The 17341-nt window shown below is 41.5% G+C and overlaps 2 protein-coding genes across 2 annotated transcripts in view; both read left to right on the forward strand.

Moving 5' to 3' along the window:
- Window positions 1-4303, forward strand: part of LOC103513327 (von Willebrand factor A domain-containing protein 8) — a gene marked incomplete in the record, with an annotated part of 28345 nt that extends 24042 nt beyond the window's left edge. The window contains 1 exon segment of the mRNA XM_008478145.3: window positions 4151-4303. Coding sequence (XP_008476367.1) covers window positions 4151-4303 — 153 coding nt within the window.
- A 4780-nt stretch (window positions 4304-9083) lies between these two features.
- Window positions 9084-16623, forward strand: LOC103513324 (von Willebrand factor A domain-containing protein 8; the record flags this gene model as incomplete). The annotated part of the gene is given in 10 exon segments (XM_008478142.3): window positions 9084-9180; window positions 9636-9836; window positions 10638-10798; window positions 11935-12092; window positions 12592-12695; window positions 13085-13278; window positions 14204-14487; window positions 14828-14903; window positions 15271-15427; window positions 16458-16623. Coding segments are annotated over 10 exon segments (1558 nt in total), but the record flags the coding sequence as incomplete, so codon positions are not given.
- Window positions 16624-17341: the final 718 nt, after the last annotated feature.

Consider the following 17341-nt stretch of genomic DNA (forward strand, 5'->3'; position numbering starts at 1 on the left):
AAGTGTTGTCTGTTTTGGGGGCCGTTTTTTGGGGGGGGGGGAGGGGGCGAGGGACCCTCCTTTACTGTACGTCAGACTCCGAGAAATTGGGGTCGAGGGGGCCCGGCCACCCCCCTCCTCTACTTTCGAGCTTCATTTTTCTCCTGTACTGTAGGCCAGACTTCGAAAATTTTGGAGCATCCAAAAACGATAATATCTCAGTTGTTAATACAGTTCCCTCTATCAAACCTCTAAAAAAAAAAAAAAAAAAAAAAAACTCTTGTGCATTGAAATAGGGTCGAAAGTACTTTGAGTAGCTAATATCTTTTAAGAACCTCTATTCCTCTATCTTGGAAAAATAAAACTAGTAGGTTATAGGCAATTCAATGTTTTTGATTAAATGTTGTTAATGCCTTTTTGACATGCTATCACACTTGTGTTGAGAGAAAATCAAATTGAGGGAAACAATAGAGGAGGTTTTTTTCCCCCCTCTTTCTTGATAGTGCTGATTTTTGATCGAACAGGGTAAGATTTGGGTTTTAACTCGAGACGCTCGCCTGGTAAACGCCTGATGGAAATTTTGCATTTGTCTGTCTGTCTGTAGTCTGCTTGTCTGTAGTCTGTTTTTTCTGTCTGTAGGTCTGTTTATCTGTCTGTTTGTCTATCTGTAGGTCTGTTTGTCTGTCTGTAGGTCTGTTTGTCTGTCTGTAGTCTGTTTTTTCTGTCTGTAGATCTGTTTGTCTGTCTGTAGTCTATTTGTTTATCTGTAGGTCTGTTTATCTGTTTGTCTGTCTGTAGTCTGTTTGTCTGTCTGTAGTCTGTTTGTCTGTCTGTAGTCTGTTTGTCTGTCTGTAGGTCTGTTTATCTGTCTGTAGTCTGTTTGTCTGTCTGTAGGTCTGTTCATCTGTCTGTAGGTCTGTTTATCTGTTTGTCTGTCTGTAGTCTGTTTGTCTGTCTGTAGGTCTGTTCATCTGTCTGTAAATCTGTTTGTCTGTCTGTTCGTTTCACCATAACTCTCGAACAGTATGTCCGATTTTGGTGAAGTTCGCAGAAATATTCAGTACACAAAGACAATTTAATTTTCTCTTTGGGTCCGATTGGGCATTTGGGAATCCACTAAGGTTCATCTTTTGGAGTCAATTCTACAGTTCTCAGAACCACTGGTTCGGCTGAAGCGTTAATAGAAATGAGAGTTCGGGTAAAAATTCAGTTTATTATTATTCTTGATTTGATTTTTTGATTTCACTTTCATGTAATGATTTAAAATCAAGACTAGAGCCCGTTCTCCCTTTGAACTGTAGCGCTGCCCGATTTTCCCATCGATAATCTATCGAAAGCGGCGAAAATATTGGTAAGTGTGTTTCATTGTTGAACCTGGTACAATTTTTCCTTTGCGTCCCTCGCAATTTGCAATTTGATTGTACAGCCAGCCTAGTTAGCTTAGTTGGTAGTGCGTCTGCCTTGTAAGCGCTAGGCCGCGGGTTCGATTCCCGCCCGGGGCGGATCATTAGCCTTCTCATTATTGTTCCGATCCGTACCAGGTCTGCTCGTTAACACAATCTCATTGGTTCGCCGAAACGTGTCGATGTTTCGCACCAGGCGCGAAATGTTCTCGTTGTTGCGACGAATCATTATGTGAGAAAATGTGAAAAAAATCCCCCCAAAACCAGTTTTTTGGCTTTATAGTTTTCTGGACAAAATTTGCACCACCACTTTCGTGTTCCTGGTGAAAAGACCTTTAATTTGATATACCTATAGGTCGACTAGGTTTGGATAAGTCCTTCTATGGGAACAGAGTGACAGACAGACGACACCGAAGCGAATACAATAGTCCGTCCCTTTTTGTCTGTCTGTCTGTAGATCTGTTTGTCTGTCTAATCCTAATCCTTTCACCATAACTCTCGAACAGTATGTCCGATTTTGATGAAGTTCGGCAAAAAGTGTTCTTTAGAGTACACGGAAAAATCGCAATGAATTTTGGGCCCGATGGGCTTTCGGGAGCTCAGTGAGAGGGCCCTTTTTACGAGTGAGACCTACAGTTCGCATAACCACTAGCAGTGCGGAGGAAGAGTTTTGAAGGGAGAATCCTGAGAAAAAAAAAATCGTAGTAGCTCTAGCTATGTAGGTACTGTAGGTAGGTAGGTATATTGCATCGGAAATGAATTATAGATACATTGACGTGCCTAGGGTACTTGAATGTGCTTTATGGCATTTGCCTGTCGGAAGAAAGGAACGCCCACAAAACCCCAAATAATAAGTACTTACTCACTTTGCCAAGTCGTAGTAGCTCTGTAGGTGGTTCCTATAAATATCATATCGGAAATGAATTATAGGTACTTTGACGTGCTTTGGGTAATTGAATGTGCTTTATGGCATTTGCCTGTCGGAAGAAAGGAACGCCCACAAAACCCCAAATAATAAGTACTTACTCACTTTGCTTTTGTGAGTCTCTTCAGTGTGGGTAATAGTGGGTGTACTAGAGGGGTTCAATAAACTGTGAGACTTACAGAAAGAGGGGCTCCTGGGCCCCCTGGTGTTCCAATCGATCACAAATTTGGGCACGTCGAGTACATCAGTTCATCAGTTGTCTTGTGGATCACTGAATTTATTTAAGTAAGTCTGGATGAGATTAATGTGAGGTGGCGACAAGTTATACAGTGACGGTAAAAGTTAAAACCATTATCAATCAATAAGTCAATTAATCAATCAACAACAGTAAATTTAATAAACTTTTGGAAACGGAAATGCCGCCTGTACTAAAACTAAACTATAGGAAATCCAAGATGGCGCGCCATCAGAATCGGTTTCGTTTCCCAGAAAGAAAAATACACCAAATTATTACAACTTTTTTTTTTTAAGAGGTCTGACAGAGGGAACTGTAACTGCTATGGTCTTATCGTCCCTAAATCGAAGAGAGAAGGAAGACAGGATAGGAGAAACAGAACCGTATCACTGCCCGATTTTCCCATCGATAATCTATCGAAAGCGGCGAAAATATTGGTAAGTGTGTTTCATTGTTGGACCTGGTACAATTTTTCCCTTGCGTCCCTCGCAATTTGCAATCTGATTGTACGATCATATTGGAAGAAAAAGGGGTCTAAAATTTCTGTACTATTTTTTTTTTTTTGCATTGGTTTGGCACTAAGCCTAGAAGAGAAGAAGGAGGGAGAGAAGAAGGAGGGAGAAGAGAAAAAAGAGGGAGAGGAGAAGAAGGAGGGAGAGGAGAAAAAAGAGGGAGAGGAGAAGAAAGAGGGAGAGGAGAAGAAAGAGTAGAGGGAGAGGAGAAGAAGAACCTTATCCGTTTAGGATAAAGTTCGCCCCGGGTGAAATGTCTCCAAAGGATGTGTTCAGGGCAATTTACAAAAACATGACGGAAATGTAATGGGGGGAAATGATTAAAGAACATTAAAACAAAATATTTTTTTTTTTCTTTCCTTATTTTGTACATAACTCTCTAGAGCTTTGGGCTATCTAGAGCTTGCAGAGTAGAAAAAGGCTTCAAACTTTAATTGGGTTCTCAGCTGACAGTCCAAATAAAGCACTACTTATAAATCAGACAAACTGTTCAGGAGTTAGCTCAAGAGACAGACTTAATGTGAAAAAATAGTCCAGGAAAATTAGCCAGTTTTTTTTTCACTTCAACATTTCAATTTTATTTGTACAATAGGCCCCCACACATGCCGCGTCGATATAAACCACAAGTTCCGCCTCCAAGTTATTACAGTCAGACTGTGAATTATTTAGCGGTAAATTGTTTTCTTCTAACAGATCTAACACCACCCTTGTATTACTACTGAGTTACCTACTAGGTGCTGTAAAATAAGTTACCCGCTTCAGGTTCGGTATTACTTTATTTTATAAGAGGTGGGTAAACCTATTATTGTTTTTGTTCTCTCAACCTCCAGCCCCAAACCAACAACAAGGCTGAGTTCCTGAAATCTGAAAGCAACTTTTTACACTAACATTTCTTGAAATTTTGACGCCCCAACAACTATTATGAATTTATAAAGGATGATGACATGTTTCCAACGGGTTTTCTTCTGTAATATTACGTCATAACGTTCGCGAAGTGCAAAGCCTTTGTTCCTATCTGATTCCGCGAAGTTTCAATCTGATTTCCTAATCAAGATCCTTACTTTCTCATTGCATAGCTCCCTCTACTATGTTGCAGGACACTCTCACAATGCTTACTGCAGAATTCCCGCACATCAACCGAGATGCGTTGACTAAGCTTGTATCCATAGAGAGAGGAGAAACCCCCGCCAGCTCGAGTGATAGGAGGGGGAGACAACCGACGTTCTCCAGGGAAGTCTTGCAAACATAGAGCCCCCCAAAAAATGCTTGGTCTGTTGAATGTTAGTTCATATTATTACGAAATAAATAAATAAATAAATTAATAAACTAGTTTTACTCGTATGTCTGTAATCTGTATTAAGCTGTATTAATATTGAGGGAGAGGAGAAGAAAGAGGGAGAGGAGAAGAAGGAGGGAGAGGAGAAGAAGGAGGGAGAGAAGAAGGAGGGAGAAGAGAAAAAAGAGGGAGAGGAGAAAAAAGAGGGAGAGGAGAAGAAAGAGGGAGAGGAGAAGAAAGAGTAGAGGGAGAGGAGAAGAAGGAGGGAGAGGAGAAGAAATAGAGAGAGGAGAAACCCCCGCCAGCTTGAGTGATAGGAGGGGGAGACAACCGACGTTCTCCAGGGAAGTCTTGCAAACGTAGAGCCCCCCCCAAAAAATGCTTGGTCTGTTGAATGTTAGTTCATATTATTATGAAAGAAATAAATAAATTAATAAACTAGTTTTATGTCTGTAATCTGTATTAAGCTGTATTAAGCAAGGTCTTTTTACTGAATTGTTAGTTGTATGTATTATTCTTTAACCCATCAAATATACGAGACCTTGTTTAGACTGCTGGGGTAAAGGGACTTTTCAGTCCTATTCGGGCAGGATAAACAAGATACCTATATTCTATTCTATTCTATTCTATTCTATTCTATTCTATTCTATTCTATTCTATTCTAACTATTCTATTCTAAGCTGTGTTCACAAATAGTCCCTTCGAATAGATAAGTAAACCCTTTCCTGAATAAAAATACATAGGTAGATTTCGTTCTCGGAACGACTGGCTTCCTCCTATCCTGTCTTCCTTCTCTCTTCGATTTCGGGACGATAAGACCTTACCAGTTACAGCTCCCTCTATTATTGTCATTCTCTACTACCACCTAGTAGTTTACCCTTTTTTTTTCTAGTTAAGCAAGGTCTTTTTACTGAGTTTTTTTACTGAGTACTGAATTGTTAGTTGTATGTATTATTCTTTAACCCATCAAATATACGAGACCTTGTTTAGACTGCTGGGGTAAAGGGACTTTTCAGTCCTATTCGGGCAGGATAAACAAGGTATATTCTATTCTATTCTATTCTAAGCTGTGTCCACAAATAGTCCCTTCGAATAGATAAGTAAACCCTTTCCTGAATAAAAATACATAGGTAGATTTCGTTCTCGGAACGACTGGCTTCCTCCTATCCTGTCTTCCTTCTCTCTTCGATTTCGGGACGATAAGACCATAGCAGTTACCGTTCCCTCTGTCAAACGTCTTAAAAAAAAAAATACCTTCAAATGGACGTGTCTATAAATAAACTACCTAGCTACCTACTAATGTAGGAATAATCTTATGTTATAAGAACGAGATCCATTCACAGTTCACATTTCATAGTTCACACACTGATCGCTCTATCTCGAGAACCACAACACCTAGAAAGCTGAAAATTTGGTAGGAATATTCCTTTTATGGTCTAGTGTGCAATAAGAAAGGATCTAAACCGATCCTGAGATATGATCAATTTTTGATCCCTAAAATCTCCATAAGAAATACACAGAGTGCAGAGACTGCGGGAGAGAAATGTTCCGCTCTCGACCAACATTTTGAGGACCGTTTATGTATTTAGATGGATAACTATGCAGCTAATAGGGAGCGCGCAGCGCGATCGTATTTTTTATTATTTTCTACAAGTTCGGCCATGCCTTTTAATAAAAAATCACAGAAAGAGGGGCCCCTGGGGCCCCTGGTGTTCCAATCGATCACAAATTTGGACACATCGAATACATCAGTTGTCTTGTAGAACACTTTTCGCGCGGGATGACGGATCAGTACCCAGGCTTAAGCCCTTATCACACCCGGCGTAGCCCTTATCGACATCAGTGTTGTCTTATGGATCACTGAATTTATTTAGTCTGGATGAGATTAATGTGAGGTGGCGATGGCCGTAGCTTGTCGCCAATACCCTCCATTTGGCGACAAGTTATACAGTGACGGTAAAAGTTAAAACCATTATCAATCAATAAGTCAATTAATCAATCAATAAGTCAGTTAATCAATCAACAACAGTAAAATTGATAAACTTTTGGAAACGGAAATGCCGCCTTTACTAAAACTAAACTATAGGAAATCCAAGATGGCGTGCCATCGGAATCTGTTTCGTTTCCAGAAAGAAAAATACACCAAACTAACCACAACTTTTTTTTTTTTTTTTTTTTTTTTTTTTTTTTTTTGGAAATAGGTGCCTCAGTGTGAGATGAAATAGGTGTCTCAGTGTGAGATGAAATAGGTGCCTTGGTGGATAAAGTTCGCCCCGGGCGGGGATCCAACAAGCTATCTAGAGCTTGCAAGGTAGAAAAAGCCTTCAAACCTTAATTGCCAGCCTAGTTAGCTTAGTTGGTAGTGCGTCTGCCTTGTAAGCGCTAGGCCGTGGGTTCGATTCCCGCCCGGGGCGGATTTTAAACATTTCTTGAAATTTTGACGTCCCAACAACCATTATGAATTTATAAAGGATGACGACATGTTTTCAACAGGTTTTCTTCTGTAATATTACGTCATAACGGTCGCGAAGTGCAAAGCTTTTGTTCCCATCTGATTCCGCGAAGTTTCAATCTGATTTCCTAATCAAGATCCTTACTTTCTCATTGCATAGCTCCCTCTACTATGTTGCAGGACACTCTCACAATGCTTACTGCAGAATTCCCGCACATCAACCGAGATGCGTTGACTAAGCTTGTATCCTGTGGCCTCAGACGTGTGTATGGTCCAAGAGGTTGTGACAAAACCACACTAGTCAACCAATACGCCAAGACTTTGGGCTATATTGTCGAACCCATCGCTTTGTATCAGGTAATATCCTTGGCGTCCGCAAAACGACCTCTAATACATATAACTACTGCCTCAGACGTGTGTATGGTCCAAGAGGTTGTGACAAAACCACACTAGTCAACCAATACGCCAAGACTTTGGGCTATATTGTCGAACCCATCGCTTTGTATCAGGTAATATCCTTGGCGTCCGCAAAACGACCTCTAATACATATAACTACTGCCTCAGACGTGTGTATGGTCCAAGAGGTTGTGACAAAACCACACTAGTCAACCAATACGCCAAGACTTTGGGCTATATTGTCGAACCCATCGCTTTGTATCAGGTAATATCCTTGGCGTCCGCAAAACGACCTCTAATACATATAACTACTGCCTCAGACGTGTGTATGGTCCAAGAGGTTGTGACAAAACCACACTAGTCAACCAATACGCCAAGACTTTGGGCTATATTGTCGAACCCATCGCTTTGTATCAGGTAATATCCTTGGCGTCCGCAAAACGACCTCTAATACATATAACTACTGCCTCAGACGTGTGTATGGTCCAAGAGGTTGTGACAAAACCACACTAGTCAACCAATACGCCAAGACTTTGGGCTATATTGTCGAACCCATCGCTTTGTATCAGGTAATATCCTTGGCGTCCGCAAAACGACCTCTAATACATATAACTACTGCCTCAGACGTGTGTATGGTCCAAGAGGTTGTGACAAAACCACACTAGTCAACCAATACGCCAAGACTTTGGGCTATATTGTCGAACCCATCGCTTTGTATCAGGTAATATCCTTGGCGTCCGCAAAACGACCTCTAATACATATAACTACTGCCTCAGACGTGTGTATGGTCCAAGAGGTTGTGACAAAACCACACTAGTCAACCAATACGCCAAGACTTTGGGCTATATTGTCGAACCCATCGCTTTGTATCAGGTAATATCCTTGGCGTCCGCAAAACGACCTCTAATACATATAACTACTGCCTCAGACGTGTGTATGGTCCAAGAGGTTGTGACAAAACCACACTAGTCAACCAATACGCCAAGACTTTGGGCTATATTGTCGAACCCATCGCTTTGTATCAGGTAATATCCTTGGCGTCCGCAAAACGACCTCTAATACATATAACTACTGCCTCAGACGTGTGTATGGTCCAAGAGGTTGTGACAAAACCACACTAGTCAACCAATACGCCAAGACTTTGGGCTATATTGTCGAACCCATCGCTTTGTATCAGGTAATATCCTTGGCGTCCGCAAAACGACCTCTAATACATATAACTACTGCCTCAGACGTGTGTATGGTCCAAGAGGTTGTGACAAAACCACACTAGTCAACCAATACGCCAAGACTTTGGGCTATATTGTCGAACCCATCGCTTTGTATCAGGTAATATCCTTGGCGTCCGCAAAACGACCTCTAATACATATAACTACTGCCTCAGACGTGTGTATGGTCCAAGAGGTTGTGACAAAACCACACTAGTCAACCAATACGCCAAGACTTTGGGCTATATTGTCGAACCCATCGCTTTGTATCAGGTAATATCCTTGGCGTCCGCAAAACGACCTCTAATACATATAACTACTGCCTCAGACGTGTGTATGGTCCAAGAGGTTGTGACAAAACCACACTAGTCAACCAATACGCCAAGACTTTGGGCTATATTGTCGAACCCATCGCTTTGTATCAGGTAATATCCTTGGCGTCCGCAAAACGACCTCTAATACATATAACTACTGCCTCAGACGTGTGTATGGTCCTAGTTGTTGTGGTAAAACCACACTAGTCAACCAATACGCCAAGACTTTGGGCTATATTGTTGAACCCATTACTTTATACCAGGTAATATCTAGTTTTTGACGTCCGCAAAACGACCGTTTTACTAGATCTTTTCTCTCTCTCTCTCTCTCTCTCTCTCTCTCTCTCTCTCTCTCTCTTCGGGTTTTTTTTCCAAGGCTGTGTAAGCGTTTCCAAGGAGGCATCCAGTCTGGTTCAGTCTATTATGAGTTCCTTAGGAGTACCACCCAATTATAACGACCAGATGGACACTTCTGAACCGGTAAGAGTTGTAGTATTTTCCTAAACGGAACGGATTCCGATGGCCTGCCATCTTTGCCTATAACGGCATCGTTAAAAGTCATATTTTATCATTCCACCTCAAAAATGATTTTTATTGTTTGAACTGTTTCACCTAGTGTAAGTTATTGTAGCGGCTTCAGCTGTAGTTGAATGGTGATGGCAGAATGAAGAAAGGATATCTTTTTTTCTGCCATACATCGGGGTGATGGTCTCTAGCCATGTTTGATTGACTCGTCCTGAACTGCAGTCAACCATTGTGAGGACTTTTGCTGGTTCTTTAACAGCAGAGAGCCCTTTGAAGAACTGCCAGCTAGCTAAGCTGGTTAGGGTTAGCTGTTCTCCTCCCTGTTTATAATCCCACAGCTGGACACTAGTCTACTCTCTGTTTAACATCCCCCAGCTAGACATTGATAAAATATTTTGTTTCTGTTTCAGCCACCTTCACCCCCCTCATCCCCAAGTCACGGCCAATACATTCCCACCTCGTACCAGAACTCATGTCTCTCCTCTCTCTTCAAACTGAACTCTGCCTCAGACGTCTGTATAGTTGGACCTAGAGGTTGTGGCAAAACCACACTAGTCAACCAATACGCCAAGACTTTGGGCTATATTGTCGAACCCATTGCTTTGTATCAGGTAATCTCCTTGACGTCCGCAAAACGACCTCTAATACTTATAACTACACACTGCCTCAGACGTGTGTATGGTCCAAGAGGTTGTGACAAAACCACACTAGTCAACCAATACGCCAAGACTTTGGGCTATATTGTTGAACCCATTACTTTATACCAGGTAATATCTAGTTTTTGACGTCCGCAAAACGACCGTTTTACTAGATCTTTTCTCTCTCTCTCTCTCTCTCTCTCTCTCTCTCTCTCTCTCTCTCTTCGGGTTTAATTTCCAAGGCTGTGTAAGGTCTTTATCTTTAATGACGGGGTTTTAACTTTCATTCAGAGACAAGTTTCACATTAATCTCACCCAGTCTGAGTCTGGTCGAGAAAAGCCAAACACCCATCCGAATACTAACGTTACTCAACGTTGCTTAACTTCAGATTTTAAGAGTCTGGCCTACAGTCTTTCTTTCTTCTAGTCTGACTGGGGGACTTTATACATATGGGGAGTAGACCAGTTTAGTCTGGCTGGGGGATTTTATTCAGGAAGCAGACCAGCTTGGTCTGGTTTAGAACTAACACCCATATTTATTAACAAAATGCTGGCTCTTAAGTTCGTGCTAAGCATAGTCTCAAGGCATTTGATTGGTCAATTTTGACTTGAGACTGATCTAAGAACGATCATTCTTGTTCATAAATACGAGTGTCAGAGTCTGGCATCCAGTAAAGGAGAAAAACAAAGCCAGATTATATGTCACTCTGCTACATCGTATCATTCTACCTTAAGAGATTTCTCTTTCAATATGTTTTCCCCCTATTCCCTCAGGACATGACGGCTCGAGACCTCCTGCAGCAGCGTAGCACCAAGCTTGACGGTGACACGGTGTGGCAGAACAGCGCACTCGTAAACGCGGCCCTCTCCGGACACCTAGCCGTGCTGGACGGCTTGCATCGCGTACATGCTAGCACACTGTGTGTGCTACAAAGGTAAGAAAATTTTGGATTCAAGACTTGGCGGTGTACTTCTCCACAAATGGTTTTTTGAGGGAATGTCACTACTTTTTTTAAACAAAGGTAAGACAATTAGAAAAAAAATGTAGAACTTATTTGGAGACAGGACTTGGCGTACTTTTCCACAAAATGGGTTTTTTGAGGGGATTTCACTACTTTTTTTTATGCTAGTACACTGTGTGTGCTACAAAGGTACAAGTTATAACTTATTTAAATTCAAGACTTTGCGTTTTTTTTCACCACAGATGGTTTTTTGAGGGGATTTCACCATTTTTTTCTTTGTAAGTACAATTGTTCAGAAGTACTCGATTATTTTTGCTGTAATATCTCATTCTCTTTGTTACATACTTTTTTACTTTTACATGCTTTTTAGAAATAAGCAAATTGGTATATCCTTTTTGTTTCCTCAGACGCTTGTAGAGAGTGGAGAGATGATCCTATCGGACGGTCGACGTATCGTCCCCCCCTCTGACCCTCGCGTGGGTGCCCCCACCATCATCCCTGCCCACCCTGACTTCCGCCTAATAGCAATTGGTATATCCTTTTTGTTTCCTCAGACGCTTGTAGAGAGTGGAGAGATGATCCTATCGGACGGTAGACGTATCGTCCCCCCCTCTGACCCTCGCGTGGGTGCCCCCACCATCATCCCTGCCCACCCTGACTTCCGCCTAATAGTATTGGCCAATAGACCGGGCTTTCCATTCCTAGGCAATGATTTGTTCAGCGCCCTAGGTAAGTATGTAATACTATCCTGACATTCCTGACTTATAGTATAGACCGGGCTTTCCATTCCTAGGCAATGATTTGTTCAGTGCTCTAGGTAAGTATGTAATACTATCCTGACTTATAGTATAGACCGGGCTTTCCATTCCTAGGCAATGATTTGTTCAGTGCTCTAGGTAAGCATGTAATACTATCCTGACTTATAGTATGGACCGGGCTTTCCATTCCTAGGCAATGATTTGTTCAGCGCTCTAGGTAAGTATGTAATACTATCCTGACTTATAGTATAGACCGGGCTCTGCTTGTTTAGATGATTGTTTGTTTGTTTTTTTTTTCCTTCTTTAGTTTTAAACTTTGGCGTTGAGTAAAATTTTCTGCATTATTTTCAGACTAGTTCATGATAGAGAGTTACAGTTGTATGATGGTACGCGACTATTAAGACATGATAGATATGACGCTCTACTGGAATCGAACCAAGGACAGTCTATACCGGGTGTTCTAAGGATACATCCCGACTTTAGAATACTAGCTACGGCTGAGTCACCCAGTAAGTTAAATAGAAGATTAACCTCACCCCGCCTGGGGCCGGAAAAATCCGATTACCCAGATGGCCAATTGGCCACCCATCCGCAAACAAACCACGCGCACGTTGCTTAGCTGGTACCTATTGCCGCTGCCCGGTGTAAATAGCATTTCTCCACGAAGTTTGATAGAAGGAATTGTTTTTTTTTAAAGAGGTTTGACAGAGGGAACTGTAACTGCTATGGTCTTATCGTCCCGAAATCGTAGAGAGAAGGAAGACAGGATAGGAGAAAGTCAGCCGTTCCGAGAACGAACCTTATCTGTTTAGGATAAAGTTTGCCGACGGCGGGAATGAATCCCGCGACCTAGCGCTTAAAAGGCAGGTGCGCTACCCACAAAGCTAACTAGGCTGGCTACCGTCGTTTTTATTTCGCAGCGATAAAACATGTGGTACTTTAGACTCGTGTGGTCTTTGTCGTAGCACGGCTCTCTCTTAGTATGTCCCTCATTATGTTGTGTTGCAGGTTCGAGTAATTCTTGGATGTCTCCTGAAATCCTATCCCTGTTCCTATTCCAGGAGGTTAGAAATTTGAACATCAACGAAGAGGCTCATCTGATTGAATCTCTGGTAAGTAAGTTTAGTAAATAGACATTTGTTTTATATGCCTTGGTTGGGATTCGAACCAGCACATTTCTTCTTGTCTGGCAAGAAGATAAAAGCTTTGTTTTTTTCTACTTGAGTAGGAGACAAAACTTATCCATTTACAATGTCAATAGAAGTTAAGCAGCAGACATGTTCAACGGCGGAAGAAAATTTCTCTCATTGGATTTTTAGCCCGATCGAATTTTTTTACAAGGAAATTTTTGTTTCGCCATAACTCTTGAACGATTTGTCCGATTTTGGCACTGCTATTTGGGGTACCGGGTTCGTTTCCCGTAAATGTTTTCCACGGAGCCTTGGGCAAATAGCTCTTTTTATTCTATTCTAAACCATCTGGAAATTCTCCTTCTTTTCAGTACGGCTCAATACCTCCCAGTTTGGACAAACTCCTTCGCGTAATTCAAGCCCTACGCCGCAGTAAAGACCCCGCCATGCAATCTCTCTCAGCCTCTCTCTCTACGCGACAACTATTGAGAATAGCACATCGTATGTACGCGTTCCCAGAACAGCAAGACTTGTGGGACAACATACAGGGTGCTTGTCTAGCCAAGTAAGTAGTATACCGAGTGTTACACATGTCATAAGTAAGTAGTATACCGAGTGTTACACATGTCAAGCTTTTTAATAAGTTTGATAGAGGGAGCTGTAACAATGGAAGTCTTATTGTCCGGAAATCAAAGACATAAGAAGGACAGGATAAGAGAAAGCCAGCAGTTCAGGGAACGAACCTTGTCTGTTTAGGAGAAAGTCTTTTCGTCCCAGGTTGAAATCGAACGTTTTATAAACTTTTTTTCACCTAAAAACCATAGAAAAAGAGTTCATTTTTTCTTCACATTATTGGAGATAATTGATTAAAATAATTGTTTTTTCCTCAATTTTCATCGTTTTTTCTTCCATTTTTTTTTTTTTTTTTTTTTTTTTTTTTTTAGGAGTGTTCCCCCCCCCGTTTTTTTTTTTCGACAATGGAGCGGCGGATTTTATTCGAAACACATAAGGTTCGTTCTCGGAACGACTGGTTTTCTCCTATCTTGTCTTTTTTCTTTGCTCTCGAGACGACAAGACCTTAGCAGTTACAGTTCCCTCTATCAAAGCTTAAACTTTTTTTTTTAGTTTTTTAAGATGAGTGTTCCACCGCCGTTCTTATTTCGTAGCAATGGAACAACTGCTACATTAGACGCTTGTGGCCTGTGTTGTAGCATGCGGCATGCCCGTCCCGTAGTATGTCTCTCATCAGATGGGCGAGAAGAGACACAATACTTCCCATTTAGGTGCTGGGTCAACACGAGAACACCAGAAAGTAACCCGTTGAAATATTTGCAATATTTGCCATACTTTTGTAGTACTATTTCGTCTTTCAGACTCAGATCAGTCAATTTTGTCACAGGTCAGATGTAGTACTTTTCTACAGTAGGTATGTACTCACTATTTGTTCTTCCGATTTTTATCATACTTGTTACTTTCTATTTTTCTTTCAGATTTCTCCCCCCTCTCATTCGTCACACGTTCACCTCCCTCCTCCAATCGCACCACATCCTCCCCTCCTCTCCTCCCTCCAAACTCCGTCCCCCCTCCATCTCCCTCACCGACCCAGACTATGTCACCATCGGGAAAACGCGCGTCCCCCGGTATCGAACCCAGGACTCTCGGTCCAAAATCCCGTCGGTGCTGTTCTATGATGTACCTCAACATGTGGAAATGCTGGAGCGGATTGTGCAGGACTTCAGCATCGGGGAGCATTTGCTACTTGTGGGGAACCAAGGTAAGTGTACCGGAGTTACGGCAAATCAAATACCAAAGAACGGCAAAAGTTTTCTATAGAGTGGCAAATTATATGATTTTTTGGTCTTTTAATCCTTAAAAAGGCCAAATGAACCTTCGGCTATTTATCTTTAGACATCTTAAACGAAAATTGAATCGAAAAAGTTTCTTGTTGTTGCAGTAGATCTCAAAATCGCCAGCCTAGTAATCGCTAAGTTGCGGGATCTATTCCCGTTCTCGGAACGTCTGGTTTTCTCCTAAAAAAAATATCTATTTTTGTGCAAATATTTTTGAAAATGTAGTGTCTGTATGTAAAGCAAAATGGTTCATTTTAATTTCAGGCGTTGGTAAGAACAAGATCACGGATAAGCTCCTTCAGTTACTCGGTAGACCCCGGGATTATATTCAACTACATAGGTGAGAATCCTAATTTTTTTCTTCCATTCTTTCTTACTTTTAAAATGGATCTTCTTGAAGCTTTTAAATGGCAAAATTAAAAGGACACCTACATATTTCCGGTTGGTTGGAAGAGCTCACTATGTTTAAATCCTGCCATTAAAAAGCACCAGGTTGCGGGTTTGATTCTCGCCCGGGGCGAATTTAATTCCTCAGCAGATAAAATTCCGATCATTAAATTAAATTCCCTTGGGATGTCATTTATTATTTAGTGTTATCATTATTATTTTTTTTTTCTTCTCTGAAAATTTTTCTTTAAAATTCTAAATTGAATCTTTTAGTATACCTTTAAAATTGGTGCCTAATCTCGGCCCCCACTCTATTTCAGGGACACCACAGTTCAATCACTCACAGTACAACCTGTAGTAGTACAGGGGAAAGTGTCCTATCAGGATTCCCCTCTTATTCAGGCGGTCAGGGCCGGGCATGTACTTGTTGTAGACGAGGCAGATAAAGCCCCCACCCATGTCGTCTGTATACTCAAGGTGAGAGTCCTTTTTCCTCCCCTGATTTTTATTTGAAATTGAAATATTTATTGCTCTGAACAGTTTATTTCTATGATCACTGATTGCCAGCCTGGTTAGTTTGGTTGGTAGTGCGTCTGCCTTGTAAGCGCTAGGCCGCGAGGTCGATTCCCGCCCGGGGCGGATGTTATCCTGAACGGATAATATTCGTTCTTGGAACGGCTGGCGCTCTCCTATCCTGTCTTCCTTCTCCCTTCGATTTCGGGAGGATAAGACCTTAGCAGTTACAGTTCCTTCTATCAAACCTCTTAAAAAAAAGCTCTACCATTTTCGGTAAGTGGTAGCCAGAGGGGGTAAAAAAAATCGTAGGAAGGAAGACTTGTTTGGAGAACAAGGGACTGTTCCCAAACGTTTTTGAAGTGTTAGGGAGGTTCTGTATCAAGCGAGGATAAGACCTTAGCAGTTACAGTTCCTTCTATCAAACCTCTTAAAAAAAAGCTCTACCATTTTCGGTAAGTGCTAGCCAGAGGGGGTAAAAAAATCGTAGGAAGGAAGACTTGTTTGGAGAACAAGGGACTGTTCCCAAACGTTTTTGAAGTGTTAGGGAGGTTCTGTATCAAGCAAATCATTTCATAGTGTATTGTATTGTGTTCTTAAACCCATAAACTACACGAGACCTTGTGGGGTAAAGGGACTTTTTGGTCCCATTCGAGCAGAATAAACAAGGTGTATTTGAGAGTTTGACCGCAATAATAGTAGTAGCCTACTGCTGGAGTAAAGGGACTTTTCAGCCCTATGCGAGCAGTATAAATAAGCAGTATTATTATTTTTTTTCCTTTTTTTTTCTTGTTAAGCAAGGTCTTTTTACTGAATTGTTAGTTGTATGTATTATTCTCTAACCCATCAAATATACGAGACCTTGTTTAGACTGCTGGGGTAAAGGAACTTTTCAGTCCTATTCGGGCAGGATAAACAAGGTATATTCTATTCTATTCTATTCTATTATTATTATTCTATTCTATCAATTGGTATATCCTTTTTGTTTCCTCAGACGCTTGTAGAGAGTGGCGAGATGATCCTGTCGGACGGTCGACGTATCGTCCCCCCCTCTGACCCTCGCGTGGGTGCCCCCACCATCATCCCTGCCCACCCTGACTTCCGCCTTATAGTATTGGCCAATAGACCGGGCTTTCCATTCCTAGGCAATGATTTGTTCAGTGCTCTAGGTAAGTATGTAATACTATCCTGACTTATAGTATAGACCGGGCTTTCCATTCCTAGGCAATGATTTGTTCAGCGCCCTAGGTAAGTATGTAATACTATCCTGACTAAGTATGTAATACTATCCTGACTTATAGTGTAGACCGGGCTTTCCATTCCTAGGCAATGATTTGTTCAGTGCTCTAGGTAAGTATGTAATACTATCCTGACTTATAGTGTAGACCGGGCTTTCCATTCCTAGGCAATGATTTGTTCAGTGCTCTAGGTAAGTGTGTAATACTATCCTGACTTATAGTATAGACCGGGCTTTCCATTCCTAGGCAATGATTTGTTCAGTGCTCTAGGTAAGTATGTAATACTATCCTGACTTATAGTGTAGACCGGGCTTTCCATTCCTAGGCAATGATTTGTTCAGTGCTCTAGGTAAGTATGTAATACTATCCTGACTTATAGTGTAGACCGGGCTTTCCATTCCTAGGCAATGATTTGTTCAGTGCTCTAGGTAAGTATGTAATACTATCCTGACTTATAGTGTAGACCGGGCTTTCCATTCCTAGGCAATGATTTGTTCAGTGCTCTAGGTAAGTATGTAATACTATCCTGACTTATAGTGTAGACCGGGCTTTCCATTCCTAGGCAATGATTTGTTCAGTGCTCTAGGTAAGTGTGTAATACTATCCTGACTTATAGTATAGACCGGGCTTTCCATTCCTA

Source organism: Diaphorina citri, unplaced genomic scaffold, assembly GCF_000475195.1.
Source record: "Diaphorina citri unplaced genomic scaffold, Diaci psyllid genome assembly version 1.1 scaffold955, whole genome shotgun sequence".
Lineage (NCBI taxonomy): Eukaryota > Metazoa > Arthropoda > Insecta > Hemiptera > Psyllidae > Diaphorina > Diaphorina citri.